The sequence below is a fragment of the Vulpes vulpes genome, chromosome 4 (genome assembly GCF_048418805.1).
Source record: "Vulpes vulpes isolate BD-2025 chromosome 4, VulVul3, whole genome shotgun sequence".
Classification (NCBI taxonomy): Eukaryota; Metazoa; Chordata; class Mammalia; order Carnivora; family Canidae; genus Vulpes; species Vulpes vulpes.
In genome coordinates, this window is record NC_132783.1 from 125,776,128 (window position 1) to 125,798,402 (window position 22,275).

General features: G+C 41.4%; 1 protein-coding gene across 5 annotated transcripts in view; it reads right to left on the minus strand.

Moving 5' to 3' along the window:
• The window catches only part of GHR (growth hormone receptor), a 271,425-nt gene that overhangs the window by 67,036 nt on the left and 182,114 nt on the right, over positions 1-22,275 (minus strand). For 3 of the 5 annotated variants that reach the window (XM_026016684.2, XM_072756986.1, XM_072756983.1), the window contains exon 3: positions 8,771-8,836. The exons of the other annotated variants lie outside the window; for them this stretch is intronic. In XM_026016684.2, coding sequence (XP_025872469.1) covers positions 8,771-8,836 — 66 coding nt within the window. The remainder of the gene's footprint in view (positions 1-8,770; positions 8,837-22,275) is intronic. 5 annotated transcript variants of the gene reach the window in all.

Genomic DNA, 22,275 nt, shown 5'->3' on the forward strand with positions numbered 1-22,275 from the left:
AACTTACAGTCTATAAGGAAAGACACCAGGTGTACATAAGCCATTTGCGTTTAATGCAAAAGATGCACAACTTCAAAAGCTTTTAGGATTCGGAAAAAGAAAAGCTTCATCACAGAAAGGATGTTATCCAGGTGTTTCTCTATTGCTTTGGGGTTTGCCTTGCAGAAGCTTCATGGTGACAGGTGCACAAAGCCAGATGTGCTGACAACAGAGAGCACAGATGGGCTCTCCTGCAAATATTTGCTTTCACATTAATCCAAATTTGGAGTTTAAAAATTCTGTTTATTAAGGAATGTTAAGAGAGAATAAAGAACCATTAAAGGCTGTTTTTCCATAACATGTGGAAAATCAGAAATTAACCTACAGCAGTAAACACATGAATGTTACCTGAGAACACCGTGAAGACTCATGAAACTATCCATCTGAATCATAACATCTATGGTGATGTGGTGAGGTTTCAGGTTTATGAGTCTTTTACATTACACAATTTCCTTTTTTTTGTATATTTTTTTTATTGGAGTTCGATTTGCCAACATAGCATAATACCCAGTGCTTATCACCCAGTCACCCCAACCCCCCGCCCACCTCCACCACCCCTTGTTCGTTTCCCAGAGTTAGGAGTCTCTCATGTTCCATCACCCTCTCTGCTATTTCCCACTTATTTTCTCTCCTTTCCCCTTTATTCCCTTTTACTATTTTTTATATTCCCCGAATCAATGAGACCATATAATGTTTGTCCTTCTTCGATTGACTTATTTTGCTCAGCATAATACTCTCCAGTTCCATCCATGTCGAAGCAAATGGTGGGTATTTGTCGTTTCTAATGACTGAGTAGTATTCCATTGTATATATAGACCACATCTTCTTTATCCATTCATCTTTTGATGGACACCGAGGCTCCTTCCACAGTTTGGCTATTGTGGACAGTGCTGCTATAAACATTGGGGTGCAGGTGTCCTGCCATCCCACATTACACTATTTTCTAATGGGAGAGTCTTTTGTCTTTATTCTTCAGCATGAATTCAGTTGCAGCAGGTTATAAAAGACTTACAAACTTGCAAAATTAAGTTTGTCCTCACACCAGAGCCATGTGATCTACTGACTGTAACTCTTCGTAAGATAAATATTGCGTGAAAATGATGATGTATGCAGACAGCTGAGTTGCAAATGCTTGCCTATTCCATCCATCACCGAGCATTTACAGATGCTCAGCATTCATTTGATGGAGTACCAATAGCACCACCACCACCATCACCAATAATAATCATTAACATAATAAATGCACAAGTCCATGTTGATTAGCAGATACTGTTAATCTTACTTCACAGTATAGGGTATTTCAGAATTGACTGTGAAGTAAATTCATAAAGTGAATCTTATACTCTCATTAATGTTAGTTACTGAATTGGAAATAATTTTTTTGGAGATTAAAAGATAAGATGCAGTACAAACATGATGACTAGTTGATCCCTGGAGAAACCACAGACAATCTGAAACAAACAGGCATGTTTACTTACAAAAAGTCTAGTCTAGTCTGAGGATCATAGTTTGCCAACCCCTAGATTAAATAATTGTTGACCTTAAAAGAAAAATAGCTATTTAGTATCACAGATTGCAAATTACATGCAAATCAATTCTTTATAAATCATACATTTTAAAAAGCCCTTTGAAAGTTGCATAACTTCTTTTCCAAATGATGTTTTTTATTTAGTAATTAATCACCTCAAGTTACTTTTGGTTTAAATATATATTATTTCATATTGTATGTATTTGCTAAGAGGCATGCTCTTACTTGGATTACTACTTAATGGCACCTATGTTTGAACGCTATAAATATAAACGTGATGTGTTGTCTGCTTTCACAGTGAATATATTAATTTGTATTAAAATCAGTACAGATCTACATAATGAATTCAAGAGTTTTTCTCAGATATGCACATTATCTAAAGAAACTGTTCATCACACAACAGAAGCTGGTGTGGACTCAGTTCAGGGATTCTTTCCCTAGAGAGGCTCCTGTATGCAGAAGCCAGAGCTCTCTTGGGGGCAGTGGTTTTGGAGAAGCCAAGCCGTGAATCAGAAGGCTGCAGGCTAGAAGGACTCACAGGTCACAACCAATATTGTGATGCTTCAACTTTCTAGAGTCTACAAAGTGCTCACCACCCACTGAGGTCACCCAGGGTGAAAGAACGTTTATCTTGGATCTCATCCTTGAAAAATATGTGTTATGCCTTGGAAGAGAAACAAAACTAGGAACTGGTATATGGAGCACACAAACGCTCACAGGAATTTTTAGGGAGATGCTTAATCATCCTTCTAAGACTTAAAAAAAAATGACTCATTTCTCAGATCAAGGTTTTTAGAGGCATATGCTCACAGATTTCTAAATACTTTTTTATTGTTTGGATTCCAAAGAAATAAAAGACCTTGATATGTGTCTACAACCAGAAAGGAGCTGCAGGTACCTGAAGAGGCTGGCCTTGAGCTGTGGGCAAGTTTATAAATGTTTATTAGGGTCTGTAAAAGTTTATATCCTGCCCCAGAGGTTTCACCAATACTGGCCTAATCATATGCACAGCCACTAGTTCTCTTATAAATTAAGTAGTAAATATCTATTTACCGCTGATTAGGGCTCAGCAAATTGGTGGGAGTCGAAGGAGGATAACAAAGTTAAAATCTAATATTTATTTTACAAAGAATCTGTATCTCCCAACAATTACATGTGAATACAGGATGGTGTATAATAATGATAACAGGACACTAACACCTGATAACCAATGGTAGGCATCAACTGGCTATTTCAGGCTGGAAAAAAGTCACTGCCAGGACCATATTTTGTGGTAGGTGAACACTGTTGTTGAATTATCAATAATATGCATTATGTACACCTTATTTGACTTATCTAGGGGTAGGTACAAGCACTATTCTGACAGTATCTTCTTCACTTTCAGGTTAGTCTGTTAGGATGCGCAGGAAAGCTGTTTTCTCTGTACCTCCACTTCTTCTTGTGTAAAGTGCATAATTCTATCTGTGTTCCTCCCACTTCAGAGAAGCAAGGAAGGCAGTAAACAGTGTTGGCAGGACACTGAGCATTATCCGGACATTAGTGCTGTGAGTCAGGAAGGGCTACCAGTAGTCTGGGTGCAAGAGAGAGCCAACATAAACACTGTTTCCTTATAAGGGATCATAATCATCTGTGTTTACTTACTGATCATTTACCGGACTATTTATACACAGAAGACTGTCAAGAATTCAACATCAGCTTCAATGTCAGAACCCAGCGTCAGAGCTGTGCTCTAAAGCAGGTCCACAGCTCAAGTTCTCTGTTACAAATAAATGCTGCACATTCTAAGGTACCAGCCACGCACAGACACGCTCCCCTTGTGGTGTGCTTGTTTTAGCTGTAATGTCAGCTAATAAGCCCTCAAGGTTGCAAAGATCTGATGAAGACGGATCCTCAAAGCTGAGAGGGTCATCCAGCTCAGATGAGGGCAGTGATGGGTCACAGGCAGGCGTGGGGCCACTGTTCCCTCAGCAGATGAAATGCCAAGGGGATACTACAGTGATGGTATAGAGAGGTCCTACGACATATCCCAAACTAGACCATGACACTTGTTCCCTGACCTGAAGTGAAGTCTCTGTGGAAGGCTTTCTGGGAAAGACGGTATGTGTTTATAGCAACAGACAAGAGAAATTTCTCCTTTCGTAGATCTTTAGTCCTCTCCTTTCATAAATGGCTGCTGAAGGGCACAGAAGTGCTCTGTACTAGCCAAAGAGTAGTTAAGATATTGGGAGAAAACCTGGCTTTTTTTTTTTTTAACTTTTGTGTGTGTGTACAAAACCCAACACCATTCACTAAGCACTTGTCATGTGCCAGGTACTTCCCAGGTACTGTGGAATACAAGGATGTATAAGAAATGGCCCCTATCCTTGAGGATAGTACAGTCTATTCCAAGGGAATAGAAAGCATTTCAAAGAACCCATAAGGTTCAAATGACATGATATTAAGTCCCAACATTAAGTTGAATATAGGACAATTCATACAGTTCACTTCTAACACTTGATGGAATAAACTAAGAGCCACGAGAGAATACAATAAACCATGGGGCCAGATACTATTCTAACTCTTTTAAATATGTCAACATTTGTAATTCTCACAACAATAAAATAGTAGGTACCACAAGTACCTACTATTAGCATCTCTATTTTAGAGATAAACACTTAAGACAAAACAGAACGCTTATAAAACTCAGGAAAGATCATTCAGGTAGATCTGACACTTAACTGGTCTGTCCTGCAATCAGGCTGGTTTCTTTCAAGTACTGTGTTATATACTATCTCTCCTTAAAAGAAAGCAGGAAAGGTCTACAGAGATTCCAAAGTGGAAGTACTCATCCTTGTGGGGCATAAAGCGATAACTGAAAAATGCTTTAAAGACAAAACACATGAAGGATGTTCCTGACTTAGAGGGAATTTCTGGCGAAGGAGTAGTTAGGAATGGATACAATGAAGCAGGAAATACAAGGACATAGACATCGGTGTCCACAGTATACAAGGGAGATAAGGCTGGCTGGAAAGGCATGTAGGACCCATGTCATGGACCTTCTTGATGCCAGGGAGAGGAGTTTACTCATAATGTAGAAAACAGTGGAGAGCTACTGATGGTGATGGAGCATAAAAATCACAGCATCAGACATAGGCAGGAAGAGTGAATATGGGAGCAGCAAGCAGGGTCGCTTGGAGTGGGGAAAAAGAGGAGGTAAGAAAGAAATGAGCAGGCAAGGACGTGAGTCCAGCTAAGAACAGAAGATAAGGACCTACAAAGGTGACGACTACTGTATCAAATTTGTCTTATAATCATGTGTTTATTGAAAAGAAACTCATGATTGCAAAGGAAGTTGTTCGTGAACTTATCAGGCTTTAAGCAGTTCATCTGTTGTACCCCTCTAAGATGAGAATCTTCTGGAATCCTTTCAAGACTCTGACCTCGTCATTGACATTTATGTTCAGAATGCCTGTTTTCATAAAATTTTGGATTAATTTATACTCTAAATGCCAGTCAATGAGACTTCAATATTTTTCTCCAGTTGGATACTCATTTTAATTTGAAGTGGAAATGCCATTGATTATAAAATTTACACTTTCATAGTAATACACGGTACATTCAGTGAAAAGGAATGACTTTTATAAATGAGAGAGAAAAAAAAATCTTTTGAAAGATGTGTAGGAGGTAGGTCTGCCAATGCTGCTCAGCAACAGAATTAGGTTTACGATTTGCACCTAAAGTCATCAGAACCTGGGGGCTGATGGTTACGGTTGTCCACACAGCTCGAATGTGTTTACATCACCAGCTCACTATAGGAAACCCATCATGAGGAGACTTTGGGCTTCCTGGTATGGAGGTGTTCGGCTGGCAAATGGGTAAGTGGTTCCAAATCTGGAGACAAAGTGCACCCTGTGTGACTGAGCAGTGAGGGGACAAAGAGGCCAACTTGGGTCAGACTCTGGTCAATGCACACACCTCTTCTACTGTTGCCATACTGTATAGCCTCTGCCTGTAAGGAAGCTGTCCTCAGAGTATAAACCGTTTGATTCCTAGGAGTCCTCTCTGCAATGGAACACTTAGGGTGATGAATGCGTAATTAACACAGGTGAAAAGATCTGTTTCTCCCTGATGGCTCCAGGCACCCAAAGGCTCCATAACAAGGGGTGTTTGTGGGACTTGCTAAGGGTGGAGAAGGATCGGTAACCAGGAAGCTATTAAGGCTAGTTCCATTTAATGAATTTATTTGCATTATCATTTATTCCTTACTGTGTTCAAGGTACCATTTTAGGTCCTGGGAGTTACACAACTCTGAACAAGATACAGCTGTTCGTAATCCAGATGGGGAGATGGGGAGATAAGAGAAATATACAAATAACTCTACTCCAAAGCAGCATCTGATATATTCCTTAAAAGTGGTATAAAAGAGTATCATCCCTCTTAAAGACAAGCATGGAGAAGGGAAGCACTGTCTTAAGTCAAGGGCCAAAGTGTTCCGGATGAGATTTAAAGTATGGGCAGGATTTATATTTGTAGAAGGCAGGGGGTAGGTGGAAGGGGGATTGTTTTGGAAGATGGGATGACATGAGCAAAGTCCTAGGGGAAGGAGAGCACAGTGTGCCTGGGGAGTACTAAGTACTATGGACTTGTAAGCTGGGATGAGGGATCTTGGATTTCAGTGTCTTGGGATAGGTTTGTAGTTTGAAATTTGAGTTGTTTAGAGCAGAGTGATATGTTGAGCTCTTAGAATTGTCACTGGCATACACAAAAGGAGAGATGAATAGGGGGAGGAGAGGGGAGGGAGACAGCTATGAAGGAGTTACTGCAAGCCCAAGAATAAAGTTCAAGGTGGCTCTAGAGGTGGCATGGCATTAATTTGTTAGGTCAGTTCTCTCTCAAATTTTTTCAGAGACAGTTGTAATTTTTTCCCTCCATCAGGGTTTTGCTTTGAATGTGAGAATTTGGAAAAGTGTACATAGGCAATGTATGACTTCTAATTGTGTAATGACAGGACATTTCATGTTGAACCCTAGCTTCTTGTGTAAAATGATCTCCTGAGTGAGAATAGGAGCTCCCTGATGTTAGGACAATATCTTATTCACTTCTTTCTTCCCCAGAGTGCAGAGCTGGTGCTGGTGCATATGCTTGTGATACGGTGACAGTGTACACGGTGAGATGACATGAACACTGGGGTCTGTTGTAGCTCAGTGAGATGCTCAAATGATAAAGGTTGCCACGTGTCCAAGCATGTGCACTGTAGAAGGTGAGCACTGATTGACATGTGCACTGATAGGGGTAACTTTATCCAGTTAGTTTTGGGATGGAGGGAGCAGGCTAGAAGGACAGTATTCTTTGTATGGGCAGGTCAGTATCTGTGTGATGTATCACAGATAAAGGACAATGAGTCTTGCCCATCACAAAGACAGACAATCAATGAATGCCGAATGACCTAGCAGGAATTTCCTCAACAGATCTGCCATACCCAGAGGTTGTATTGCAACAAGGCCCTCTGCTTAGGTCCTCAGACCCCATGACTCTACAAAGAAGATGGGAAAAATTGTAGCACCCCTCTGGGGGGAAATGAAGGGCAGTGGACTATGTGTGCAGAGGAAGGACCACTGTGGGATGGAACAGGCACCATTAGGAAAACATTCCTTTTTTTTTTTTTTTTAGTTTTTTTTTTTAAAGATTTATTTATTCATGGGAGAGAGAGAGAGAGAGAGAGAGAGAGAGGCAGAGACATAGGAAGAGGGAGAAGCAGGCTCCATGCAGGGAGCCTGATATGGGACTCGATCCCAGGACTCCAGGATCACGCCCTGAGCTGAAGGCAGACGCTTAACCACTGAGCTACCCAGGTATCCCCTTTTTTCAGTTTTTTATTTTAATGCCAGTATAATTAGCATAGAGTGCTATATCATTTCCAGGTGTACGCTACAGTGACTCAACAATTTTGTTCGTAGGAAAACATTTTTAGCTGATCCCTTCTCATTTCCTTGCAGAAAGTAGCAATAAGTCCCATCCTCTGCTGTGTGAAGGCTTTGAAATCTACTGGCTGGGAGAACCCAAATATGATGAAAAGGCCACCCTTTTTGTAATCCTTCATATTAACTAGGGAGCAGAGGAACATGTTCGAGGCTTCTGAAACAGGAGGGCTGTAAAGAGTTTGTGGCCTGGCACAACTGACAAGTGGATGGCATTTGTCAAAAATAGCACTAACGCCCCTTTTGAGTCACCTCCAAGGATTTACATCTCATGTAGAAATTTACTCTGTAATTATGTCATAAAATCCAAATTATGGTTTCATAATACCAGAATCACCAATGAAACAGCAATGGCTTAAACTCAAGTTAGGTGCATTGTCTTCCCTTCCTCTGCTGTGTCATGCAGACTCCAGCATATACTTTGAAAGAGAGAATCCTTCCCTGTAATTTAAAGGCACCCATTACTGATCAGGTTTTGGGTTAGGTCACGTGAGGAATTTAGAAGCAGCATAAAAAGTGGGCCTTGTCTTAAAGCTCAACATAATTCATTAATTCAGGCAGCCTATACAGCTCATTGAGTTCCATGCATGGTACTAACATCTATACTCCAGTACAGGGACGTAAATCTATCGTGGAACAATGGACAAAGTTCCATGGGAGCACAGAGGCAGAACAAGTCTTTGGTCCTAGAGGATTTAGAGGAGCTTCCCCACAGAGCTGAGGTCTGAGTTCAGTCTGGGGGGTGAAGAAGAGATTGTCAGACGACAAAAGGGTGTGTACAAAGGCATTTTAAGGAGAAGAAAGAGCTTGAAGGTAGAATTTTGGAGCATAAGATGATATGGCTGAAGGGGCAAGTTTAACTGTTAAGGTGATAGAAATATCTCAAAATAATAATGACAATATAATACATAATTTGTAAGAGGGGGCAGGTTCCTAGATTCAATGAACTAATTGTTGGTCCACAGTAAACAAATCTTTTTCCCCTTCTCATTAATTTGGCTTTACTTCCAAGGATAAGCAAATTAGAGAAATAAAGAAGCAGCTTTGCACAAAAGCTGAAAAAAGACACCTTTAAAAAATATATACATATTTTTTTGCTTGTTTGTGCAATTTCAATCATTCATCCAGGTATCAAATCTCAAATAAAGCCACAGATAGGACGGTAGCTTGAATTATAATTAAATTATAATTATAATGTCTTGATGGACAAGATCACTGGTGACAGAAAAAGGACTGAAATTCTTACTTGTCCCTAGGCCTGGATTAACTCTTTGTAGACTCTGGGATGCGCTGCCAAGGATAGTTGGTGTGGCTGGAACAGAAAGGGAAGAAAACCATTAGTCATCCCTGTAAAAATGGTCTGATGTGACTCTGTTACAATTTCACTTTCAAGTGACAAAAATGTGACCTGGCTCAACCTCACAATAATTCTCTCCCTTGTTTTCCTTCTTTCTTTTTAAAATTAAAATCATACCTACTCTCTAAAAAGAACTCATAAATATCAGAGCACATGGAAACCCAGTGTTAGTCACCTCTGGTCTCCTGGCTAGACATGGTCAGGAACAATGGAAAAACGCCTTCCTAGAACATCTGAGTCCAAGCTTCAGTCTTGCTTGTGAAAATGGAGAGAAACATAAATTCTTTTTTCAAAAACAGTATTAAAAACATTTCAGTCAAACAAGTTTATTCTTGGAAATAAACATGTGAGCAATCCTGGGAATGGGGAAGGGATGAGGGGAACTGAGAAGTTAGGACGGACACGGAACTTTGTGACATGAGACGGGCAATGAGTCATCTATTCTAAAAGTGGTTATAATTCTATGGATACTACTATTATGTTGCATTAAAAACAGGAAGAATGGAAAATGATCAATGTAGTTTTCATCGAACTGTTGAACAGGGTCATTTTCCTACAAGAGTCTGCAACTGTTGTCTGGGCTTGGTGGAGAGGGGGTTTGTCTTGGATTCTGTACCTCCTTAGAGGGGCAACATGGTCCTGGCTCACAATAAACTCTGAAAGCAGTGAAACCACTGATGCTTTTGGTCCTCAGTAGAAACCTACAGAAACAACGCTAAGAAATCCTTCTCTGATTATGAAAAAAGAGCGAGGAACAAAACAAAGACGCCCTGGGCAGTGAGCTGACCCACTCCTGTCGCCCTGAATCTCCTGTCCACCAGCCCGGATCTTTTCAATACGCTTTTTCACTAGCTCCCCCTACCCAGCTACCAGTAGGAAGCAGCTGTCAGGTCTGGTGTTCAAAATAATAGAACCCAACAGATGAAGTTAAGAGCCTCTCATTAAACTGCAGAATTCTAATCTTTCTTAAGTTTTTCAGTCTGTGCACATCAGTGAGAGCATTTTTCCAAGGGAAGTTAGGCTTTGGGGGCATTGATGAGTTAATATTTTAAATGCTGCACAAATATAAGTTCTAAAAGTATTCTTTATTTTCTCTCTAAATTTTAATATTAGAAGCTCATTTGCTGCCAAATGCAATAAAGAATTATGACAAAAAGCAAGCAGAATACACATTTGCCTAGAGTTAATGTACTGCACATTGATTTTAACGTGACCAGAAGGAAAATCACATTTTATGAAAGTCCCCTGAAGGCTACTTGACTAGATGCCTCGGTATCCTCAGTCTTTATTATTACCATCATCTGGAACATGCCCTCCTCCAATTCCTTGCTACAAATCAGACAACACTTTGTTTTATGACTCTTTGCCTTTAAGATGAGCACTAAAACATTCTTCTCAGTTGAGGGTTGGTATCTTTACATAATTTCTAACTATAAATGACCTGTTTCACTGACAACTGTATACACCTGGAGAAACTTCTGATAGCTCAAAGGAAGAGGAAAATGAAGTCAACCATGAGATGTCACACAATCACACATATTATTTTGGTCCACAGTCTCCAGCCAGTGTGTCTCAGTTTTCAGCTTAAAACTGGGAACACTAACGGACACCAGTTTGCACGCAAAGATCAGCAGCAAAGCTGACAAATTTCTCCAGAATGATGACTGAGATGGAATGTGGGGGTCAATTAGGCCCCGAGGGAGCTTGCAGAGCCAAACCTCAGGCCCGGAAATGCCTGGGGGAACCCTGGTCACCCCTGACTCTTCACAAACCATGATTTTGCTTTCCTTGCAGACAGACATCTGGTGCTTTCTTCTTTATGGTATCAGCATTTGGTAACATTTTCATACAGCAAAAAGTCCTCCTCAGCTAACACTCTCCACAATATGTGATGAGTCAAGACATAAAAGGACAAATGGTGTCCCAAAGGAAAGGCCACAGATTTGTGCCAGCCCCACGGGGGTGCTGGCTACAAAAGTAAAATGCAATGAACCAAACCTCCTTCTTAGTAAACAGAGGTGTCATGCGAAGTTGCCAATTTTAATTAGTGTCAGAGCTGTCCTAATGTCTAAGTGCTGAGCAGTGAGGGAAAAACAACGACAGGGTGACAAGCAGTTAATGAAAAACTCTGATATATTTAAGGTGCTTATGCTATAAAATGGATTGGCTGCAGCCCCTGGCCTCAGCAGGCTAATAGTCTTCAGGGTTAGAATCTATAAAACAAGGAGTGGCCAAGCAATAGGGTGGCCTTTAACAGCATGGACAAGCTTCCTGGGGAAGGGGACTCGTTGAGACAGGTGCTGGACTTGGGATGAACAGGCACAGGCAGCTGGGGCCGGAGGATGACTACACAGCCTGGTTAGGTAAAGAGCCCTTGTCTGTCGGGAGTGGCCAGAGCACGGCTGAGCTAGGGTGTGTTGAGTTGGGGGAGAAGCCAGGGGGACGCTGGGGACAGTCTTCCCAAAGAACTTAATTTTGACCCTGCGAACACTGGGGAAAAGCGAACGCTTTCCCGTGCCCTGATGTAGAACTCCTCATAGTGGACCTGCCCAAGAACAGGACCCCAAGACTGGGATTAACTGCAATCTATTCTTTCCCATTTATGTCCAACCTGGTACTCAACTTCCCAACTATGGCATGTATCTAGACCTGGTTTCTCGTCTATAAAATGAGGACAGTGACAGTATCTATTCATGCAATGTTTAAATCAAATCAGTATATGCAATACACTAAATATACAATATAGGTAAGTAGTAAATGTTAGATATTCTTTTTTTTTTTTTTTTTTTTGGCAAGGATGAGGAGGAAGGGAGAGAAAGGGGGAAGGACAGAGGGAGAGAATCTTGAGTGTGGAGGCAGAGAAAATTAAGGCCATTCCACCTTAATTCAGCGCTGAACTTAATTCAGCGTTAGCGCAAGTACAGCCATCTCAGGCCCTTGTGAATAAGAGCTGAAATTTACCTTACTTCAGTTGGGCGGGGGCAGCCTAACACCCTAGAAAGTCCCATATTAGAATGAGAACAGAGCTTAAAGCCCTTGAAAGCCCCATATCAGAATGTAAACAGAACTTGAGAAATTCCTCCCCCCCTTCTGGAGGTCCCCTAGACCAGCCCATAAAACTAAGCTGGAAACCACCTTGGGGTCCAAGTCCCTGCTCCGCTGTGTCGGGTATACTCGGACCCAAGCTCGAGCTTGTTAATAAACCCTTGTGTACTTGCATTGGTGTTGGCTCCTCAGTGGTTTCTTGGATTCGCAATCTTGGGCACAACATTGAGCAGGCTCCATGCTCAACCCAGAGCCTGACATGGGGCTTGATCTCACCACCCTGAGATCATGACCTGAGCTGAAATCAAGAGTTGGATGCTTAACCAACTGAGCCACCCAGGTGCCCCACTGTTAGATAGTCTTATCATAGTTATTATTGCTAGCCACTATCCTGGAAGCAAGAGTATATCTTTTCCCACGGAGAATTTGACAGTGTTTTTACGCTAGGCTGTTGAGGAGAGGAAGCTGCCCTAAGCCCAGCGAGACTACCATTATTAACATGTACTGTGCAGGCTATATGTGGGCAGCGGGACTCTGGGGACGTGATTTCGGTGGTGTAGGTGATGGATATCTACTTGTGTCAGAGATTTCAGCCTGGGACTAAATGCAGTCAATTCCAGTTCCGTAAATTAGTGAATACTCTCTCAGGAAGGGAGTTAGAGTGAGAGAATCAATGTTCTGGGGAGGACTGTAATTTACCAGTTGTTCAGCAAAGGCATTTAGAACCAGCCCAAAACAGACCATGCAAGCACAAGTGAACCAAGATACTGCACACAGCAACCATTTTACACGTGATGAGACACAAGATAAATGGCCTCACGTCGTGCCTGCCACAAATAAGCATTGGTTAGTGTTAGCTAGCATTATCACTACTAGCTTATGATTATGATAATGATGATATAAGTGCCATGAAATCTCTATCTTAAGACTTCCTCTGTGATCATTGTTTTGCAATACATACATCTGTCAAATGATTATGTTGTACACCTTAAATTTACACTGTTTGATGTCAATTTTATCTCAATAGAACCAGAAAAAGAACTTCTTCTGATAGCTTTTTTTTAGAGTTTTTATTTATTTATTTTATTTATTCATGATAGACATAGAGAGAGAGAGAAAGAGAGACAGAGAGAGAGAGGCAGAGACACAGAGGGAGAAACAGGCTCCATGCCGGGAGCCCAACATGGGACTCGATCCTGGGACTCCAGGACCACACCCTGGGCCAAAGGCAGGCGCTAAACCGCTGAGCCACCCAGAGATCCCCTTTCTGAGAGCTTTTGATTTCTCCTTCAGGCAGGTTAGTTGTTTACCCAACAGCCCTGGGTACTGCTTTTATACCCCTTGCTGTCACAGCTTCCTTGCCTGTGCCCTGGGACACACAGTTTCTTGAGGTGGGTATTTCACCTATATAAACTCTGTTAGGAACACAGGGCATGAAACTAGTAGAATCATAATTTTTGCTAAATAAATGAAGCAAATGAAGAGGAATGACAAATGCTTTACACTTTGAGGCTAAATGGGATTCAAGTAAAAATAATTTATTATCAGAAAATTGTGTCTCTCCTTGGAAATCTCAAGTTTGCTTGACTACTTTCTCTGTCTTTTTGATGTCTATTTATTGTTGATCACATAGCAGAAATTTTCTCTCCTTAGGTTTTAATGTCTATAGCTCTTTCCAGAGCCATCTGTTGCCTTTCCGTTCTTTTCTGTCAAACTGTGATCAACATCACTAAAGAGTATTCAGTTTAGAGTCCTTATCTCCCTCCAACCTGCCCTTGTAGTAGGGTTCAAGGTCCAGCTCAGTGTGTGATCACATTGATGCCAGGCTCCAAACTATACTGCAGCCTGTGGAAGGGCTGGCTGATGGCAAAGTCAAAAAACGTGAGGTGTTTATTTCTCACGTATATTGTGTGCTTAAAATACACCACGCACTATGCTAAGCACAGTTTTTGAATTTTCCCATTTTGCCTTCACAACGGCCCTCTGAAGTATCATTATTAGTTACATTTTATGGAGAGGGGTTGGAGGTCAGACTAACTAATTTGTCTTAGGCTCCCCAGCAGTTACAGGGTAGAAGCCAAAATTGAACTGGAGCCAGATTCTGACCCCACCCCACTCTACTATTTCCCAAACTTGCCTGACCATCAAGAGCCACTGTAGCATTTGTTAAACGTATGGATTCCAAGGTCCTGTCTCAGATCTGTAGAATCTGAATCTCTGGGGAACTGGTAAATCTGTACACTGGCAAGGTCCTGAAAATCTGTATATTTATCTTTTATGCGCCATTCCCCAGCCAGGTGATTCTTATGACAAGATACATTTGAGAAACTCTTCCCTATACACTACTTTTTTGTTCTGGTCAGAGTCACTGTGTCCTTCTTTGGGGCTCCACTCTAGGACTTCTTGCTGTGTGCCTACAACTGGTGCTCATGAGGGCATACTTGCTAGAGCACAGGCTGATTTGTTTGAATACCACAGACATTCTGGAAGTTATACTGATGGGGCAAGGTTGCTGAGGCTTTGGGCAGAAATACCCTTCAGGGGTCAATTCATGAGAAACCAGGTAAGACCTGTGATATGCTGGCAGCCAAGACTTCTCCTTTTGCTCTGTCGTGCAGTGATGTTGTACAGCAGGGCCTGATTGCAGTGATCATTTCAAGCTGGAATTTCCTTTCCTTTGTGGCTCACTGGATTAACTGAATCCCCACTTGCAGCTTCTCCTGAACCAAAGTATATTATCTTGTACACATTATGACTCTTGGCAACTCTAAAGAAGACCGTGAAATCTGAACAGGAAATCTTTGGACCTTTGGAACAGACAAAATTACCTCCCCAGAGCTCCATGAGGGAGTGTGTTTCTTCTATAGTGGACCAGTAAATCACAGAGCACATTACGTGAGATAATTTAAACGAGCAAACACAAAGAACCATGAAATAATGCGGGTGGTTTCAAACACCTTTGAATGCTAAAAAAGCTGCTCTACAAACAATATATAACAATTGGGAAGAGAAAGCAGCATCAGGAAAAACCCCACATGCTGAAATAAATCCTCAGTAGCCATATTTTGAGGTAAATGTATTTTCAGAGAAGCTGGGCCTCAAGGTAAGAATCAATGGTTCAGCGAGAGATCTTAAAGACCTCCTTTTCTCACAGGCCAGCCCCTGGCTTAGTGGGCCCAATGGGGAAGTTTCCTAATAATAACGTCAAGCTTCACATATTCCTTTCCTGTCTGGCAGTGGTCTCCTTGGTGAGTTTTTTTAAAAAACATCCTCCTGACACAAGCTTATGCACGTACTGAGGACATCTGCTTGTAATTAAAGATAGAGACGAGGGCCTGGCATTTCACATGTGGCCCTCCAGGTGATAAAGCCAGGTACAAGTGCGTGATTGAAGGAGAACGCATCGGTGGTGGGTTTTTGTTGTTGTTCTTAAGAACTCAAAGGAGCAATTAATATGAATGCCCGGTTTCAGCTGGCTTGCATCTTCCTCCGGCAAAGCTTCTCGGCAATTTCTCTGGCTTTCCCTTCCAACTGCTACAAGAACAGTTAAACACCCTGCCCAGTTAGCTGCTCCTAAAGCTGCTTTTCATTACGGAGACAGCAGGGGTGTCAACACCAGGCAATGGGCAGGAGACCAGCCCTCTGTGCCATGTGACAGCCAGGGCCAGAGCAATCATAGCCAACACTAAGAAGAGCAACCAGAATCACAGGTTGGCATTAGGCCCAGATCAATACTAGGTAGGCCAGTCGGGGACATAGGGCTAAGAACAGAGGGATAGACAAAGAGATCATTAAAAGGTCAGATTTGAGCTGTAGGGAGAAGGGCAAAAGTGTCTCTTCCGTTATAATGTTGTTTTAGATGTTTTTAATACCTGTGAATCCACTCATTAAAGTAGTGGAGTCAGAATGATTTAATCAAGTCCAAAGCTCGATGGTGACTCATAGATGGTGCGCTGGAACTGGCACCTCCTCTCAATTTTGTATTCTGTGGCATCACGTCATCAACCTGAAATCAGCCGTACTGGGAATATCTGGGAATATTTACACAACAAAAGTTGGCAAATGCTCCAAATCAAGGCTCCCTGCCATCTAATCCTATGGAAATTCCAACCACTTTCCAAGATCAGTTTGAGCGTATTCTTCTTCATGAAGTATTTATTTTCTCCCAGTTGGAATCCATCTTCCCATCCTTTGTGCTTTTATAACACTTGAAAACACCACCACCACCTGGACCATGGCACTCACTGTTTCCTGCCTACCATCTTACTTATCTGACTTGCCTAGTGAATGATAAACTCCTTGCAGTTTGAAGGCGAGGACCATGTCTCATCCTCCTTTGGATCAGCCATCACATTAGCACGGTTCCTGAAATACACTGAATACCCCATACATATTCATGAAGTTACTGAATATCTCAGCAGGAACCTTTCCAATAAGGAAAGTTGGGAGGCATTATGACTTTACTTATATTATTGCTTTGAATTTATCAGACATCTTGTGGTCTCTGGAGTCTGAATTGGCACAAAAGAAGATTCTCGAACACATTACTATCCTATGACAAATGTATTCCTGGGACCATGAATGCTCAAACTTTAAGCTAAGTCAGCAATATTTAACCCATTTTCATGGTACCTAACTCTTTAACAATATTTAGTAAGGGAAAAAAATAATGAAAATAAGATTAATTTTTTCACTTCCCTTTCTGTCACCTGGATGGTGCACTTGCCTGATTTTGCTTACAGCGGCAAGCCAGTCTTTTGATATCACAGTGTACAGTACTGGTTGCCTGTTTACAAGGCTGAGACTGGTAGTAGTGACTCTAAGCTCTGGGAATTGATTGTTTTGGCAAGTTTGTAGATCTTCTTGTTTAGACCAGGTATCGTTTCAGAAGCACAACTTGTTAAGGGTGTCCTAAGAAAGCACATACTTTGCCAGAGGTTTTATGGTGTATTTTCCCTTCTCTGGGCAAAAGCATCTTTTATAAACAGGTTGGTCTGGACTCCTGCCACTCTGACTCTTGTTTCCAAACTCTACTCATCAATTTCCGTGTGACATTTCTTGAACAAAATCCTCTGCCCATGAGAAGTAGGTATTTTGAGAGCCAGAGAAAGTGATCTTCCATCAGAATTGCAGTGTGTGAGCACTTAATGACATGCCATGTGCTGTCCTGGATGCTGGGGATCCAGTGGTGAAGAGAACAGATGGAGTTCTGACTCTCTGGGCCCGTGTTCTAGTGTGTACAGGGGAAGGCGGTAAACAGATGAATAGATAATGCCAGGGAGCAGGGTAGGGTAGCTAGAAGTGGTGGGAATGGCTATCACAGACTTGAAAAGCAGCGCGGAAGAATGTGGGCTCTGAGATGAACTGAGGGGTAGCAAGGAGGCCAGCCAGTGTGGCAGTAGAGGGGGAGAAGAAGAGTTTGAGGTTGCAGAGGTCAGATCTTGCACAGTTTTGCAGGCCAGCATAAGGACGTAACTGCTCACCATGTCAGTTTCCATGACAGGAACCCAGTGAGCTGGAGCTGCTGCTGCTCTCAGACCCATCCCATTCTGGTATGTTCTTCCCCCTTGAATCCTTACTGTAACAGTTTGGAATTGGGAGGTGTTGGCGTTAGGTTCTGAGACTACATGCTGGCTGGCTTTAATTCACGAATTACCTTTATCACACTGTACTTGATCTGGGTTATAGACACAAACTAGAGGCCTTTTTTTGCTGTTGTTCAAGATATATTTGCTGAAGACCTATTATGTGCAATGCACTATGCTGGGCATTGGAATATGGTGCTGAACAGACTAACGTGGGCCTCAAGGTTCATTTCTTTCTATTCCCCTAAATGGGTCCTTCGCCCCCGATCAATGCATCTGCTTACCATATGGCACATTCCTGATTCTAGGTCTTTGCTCACTTTATATCATTCTTATTGCTTTCTTCAGAATGGGGAGAAGATCAGAGGTAATTCCTATGCTTAGAATGAGGATAATAATTCAAGAAATGAAATAACGTACAACCGCTCAACAGAATGTCTGGCACATAGTAAATATATAAGTATTAGTAATTATGTACTACTGAATATTATCATGCTTGCCTCTCAGCTAATGACATTTATTGTTTTTGCTAGTTATCCGATAGTAACTTATGTCCTACACTGTATCCTGCACTATTGAGTTTGTGTGTGTTTATATTCTTGCCCTCTCAACTAGATTGTAAGTCCCTTGAAAGTAGAAACCACGCTTTATCCCTTCTAACCCTGCACACAGTAGGCCCTCCATAAATAGTAAGACGCCTATCTGGTCTTTTATTCTAACAAACCCTCCTTTTGATGTATACCTGTCAGATTATAGGTATATTAGTTAACAAAGAGTCTTAGTGGGAGGTCATGTATGTTTTATAGGTTTGTCACATTTGTAGCTAGTAAAACGAAAACAAAAACAACCCAGAAAATTTTGACATAGCTTCACTCAGATATTTGTCTGAAAAGTATTTAGATTCATTTTCTGAAGGCCAGTTTTGGAAAGAAATTGTTGGAACTCTGCTCCGTGGCTAACGTGGGACCAGTTCCAAGAATTATTTTGCAGTGGAAAATGGAAGCTCTACCAAAAAGTCAATGAAGATGGATAAGGTGACAATCCACCACAGACGCGTACCTTGGCAGCAAGGTACCTGATGCTTATTTGTTTGCACCGTGTCTTTTTCCTTGTGCCTTCTGCAATTCTTGGCTCTAGTGAGAAGCAACCTTTATGGGTGCTGAAGCTTACCTCTAAATCTAACTTTAGAGTTTCCAAATGGACAGTTTACTTTTTTTATTTTTAAAATATTTTACTTCTTTATTTGAGACACAGAGAGAGGCACAAGCAGGCGCGGGTGGGGGAGGTTGGTGGGGGCTACAGAGGGAGAAAGAGAAGCAGGCAACCCGCTGAGCAGGGAGCCAGATGCGGGGCTCGATCCCAGGACCCTGGGATCAGGATATGAACTGAAGGCAGACACTTTAGCAACTAAACCACCCACGTGTCCCACCAAATGGATGATTTAAATAGAGTCAAAACAGTCAATCAAATCACATAACATTAATTTAAAGTGGAAAATTATTCTGAGTGTGAAAAAAATTTTATGACACTTTTCTGGAAGGAATATGTTTAAACTGAAAAGGAGTTACATTTCTTTGTAGCTATAGGGCAGGCAAAGTCTCACAGTCTAGAATGCAAGTTTTGTTTCTTTGCTAGAATTATGTTTAATGTGATGATGATATGACATAAGGAAAAAAAATCAAAAGCCTTATTGATAATCCACATGTGGCCCCTGCTCTGGCCATAGACGCCTTGCACAGTGTGTCTTTGTGTCAGCTCGAAGAGGCACCCTGCCCATAGGCTTTCTGGCGGGACAGGGACACTGTATGGCTTTAAGTGTTCCCTGATCGAATGTGGGAAAAGAAGTAGCTAGCCAAATTCTGAACAGAGTTTTTATTGTGCTGTGGCCAGGAGGTGAGGAGGAGGGAAAAGGACACAACTTCTGCCCTGCTCTACTTTCTGGTAGATATAAGTTAAAGGGACTGAGAGGGACACCTCTGGGGAGATGGGATAAAGGAGGCTCAGGAGCTTTATAGAGTTCAAGTTTAGGATCTGCAGCAAATGCAAAAAGTATACATATATTTATATTATTTAATTTACATTTATTTTTAGTTTACACTTACATTTAATTTACATTTATTTTTAGTTTACACTTATATTTAATTTACATTTATATTTAGCAAATGTCCTAGCAGCAGCTGGTGCCAATGTAAGACCAACCAAACCAACACAGATGAGCATTGAGATTCCAACAGAGTCTTATTTTACCAGCCCCCTGCCCTAATTACAAAATCTGAATTGCCTAATTTCTTTTTAATGTAAGTAGTATGTAGGGAAAAGGGATCTACAGCAGCTAGAAATGGTAGGGCCACCAACATTTTAAATGAAGACCCAATGGCACATTTCTCTTTTCTAAAGAATAATAATGAAAAAAACAAAAACAAAAAACAAAAAACTCCTCTGTAAATCATACTCAATTTTTGGGTTCCTAGGAGTTGCCCTCCCAGAATCTTCTTTCCTATTCCTGGATATATTAAGCCCTGCCCAAATGACTGACTCGACTTCTGAGTTTCTTCTCTGATTCCACTTCAGCTGTACTTCTTACCCTTCCCCTCCAGTGAAACTGTTATTATCAAATCCAAATCCTCTCCTCAGTCCTTAGATTGTTCAATTTTTCAGACGCATTTGTCTTAGTAGGACCAGTGCCTTTTAAAGATGTGCTCTTTGCCTAGCTTCCATGATGCCAAATTTGCTTGTTTTTCCTTTTATTTCACTGGCTGCTCTTTCTCAGTCTCCTTTGCTGGCTTCTTTTCCTCTGTTTGACCCCTAGTTCTTATAGTGTATAGACTCTGCTTCCACAGCCCTTTTGTTCCCCTGAAAGAGAAATACATCATCTATATGCTGATAGTCCCATGATGTTTCTATCTTCAGCCTTAGCCTCTCCACTGAACTCCAGACTCCACTCAGCCTCTTTGGCAGCTTCACTAGATATTCAATATGTATCTCCATCCAAACACAGAACTCTTGAGTAATCCCTGACAAAACCTGTTCCTTATCAACCCTTCACTATCTGTGTAAGCTATTTTACCATCTATCCTGGTATTCAAGCCAAAAACCTGCAAGTCATTTTTGTTTCTTCACTTTCCCTAACTCCTACTCCTGAGTCAACCCATTGGCAAGTTATGTCAGTTCCATCTCAATTCAATTCTCTCCATCTCCTTTGCTATTTTTATATTCCAAGCTCCCAACCTCTCATGCTTGAACTACAAGCTTCCTACCCAGTCTTCCCACCTCCCCTTTGTCATTCTTCAATTAACCACTAAAATATTTCACAGCGTGATCTTTTAAAACCATAAATCAGATCGTTCTACTTACCGTCTAAAATTTTTCAATGGTTTGGTGTGCATACAGAGTAAAGTCCAAACTCCTTAAAATGGTCACCAAGATTCCTTACATAGTAAAGATGGCTGGCTGCCTACCCAGACTGCCTTTTACCTTCCTCTTTCCTAACAAAATCTTAATTTTGTTCAGGTAACCCTTCCTCTCCAAGCACCTCATGTGCCTCAAGAGAAGTTGACTCAATTCCTGTTCCATAAGCAGGTATAATTGGATGGAAGGTCATTGCCACCCTCTTTTGAAGTTCAAGATAGAGGATGTGGCCCAAAGGGAATCTTACTAAGTGGATTATAGTAAATTTAAGGGGAAAAAATTACAGGATGGCATAATCTCCTTGCTTTATCTGTTTCATCCCAAGCCCAAAGATGAAGCTTATACACCTAAGACAGCAAAGACAAGGAAACTCTTGGAAAATAAGTTTAGAGTCACTGGATTTAGTCAATCCAAAACCTGCCCCACCTCTGGTTTCTAATTATATGAATGAGTTTTCTTATTCCTTAAACCTGTTTGAATTAAGTTTCCTGTCACTTGCTCCCGATCCTGACTGATATAGTCCAAGACTGGCCCCTGCTTTCCTTTTTCTCTTCTTGTACCAATGTCTTCTTGTCATTATGCTCCAGCCCTGAAATCTGCCCAGCTTATTCAGTCCCAGCTCTTGCTGTTCCCTGCACCTAAATGATCTGTGTGTGACTGGCTGAGGTCTCAGCTCAAATGGTATCCTCCGAGGGATGTTTTCTCTGACCAAATAAACTAAAAGAGGCATCCCCTGTCACTTGTGGGACAACACTGTTTTACTTTCTTCATAGCCTTTATTTATCTTTGTGTTATTTTATTCATTTACTTGTATTCTTGATTATTTTCCTATCTTCTCCCCATGACAATATAAGGCCTGAAAAAGCAAGAATCTACTTTCCTGGCACAAAGTTAGCATTCTATAAATATTTGTTGAATGGATAAATACATGAATGAAGCCCTTGGCCCTGTAATAATGGGGACTTTATCTACTTCCTGCTTGTTTCCGCATCTGCAACAAATTGAAACACTGTAGGCTATGTGTTCCAGAGACGTACCTGTAAATATCTTTCCCCAAACCTAAGACAATTCCTTAAAATTAGCAACAAATAAGTGGTTGCTAATTTGCTTAGCTGGGCAGAAAAGGCTGTTAAACAAGCAGAAGCTTTGAATGCAAATGGTTGGCAACCTAAAGGAGTGGCTAGTATCTTTTCCCTATCTCCAGCAATGGAGTCATCACTGTTTTCTTGGACTGTTAGGCTTAAAACTTTGGACTTGTTTACAATTCCTCCTTTCCCTACTAGTTGTCAGAACATGCAATTGGTTCTTTCTTTCCTTTATGGATTTCCTAGACTCCTCCCTTCTTCTCTTTCCCAC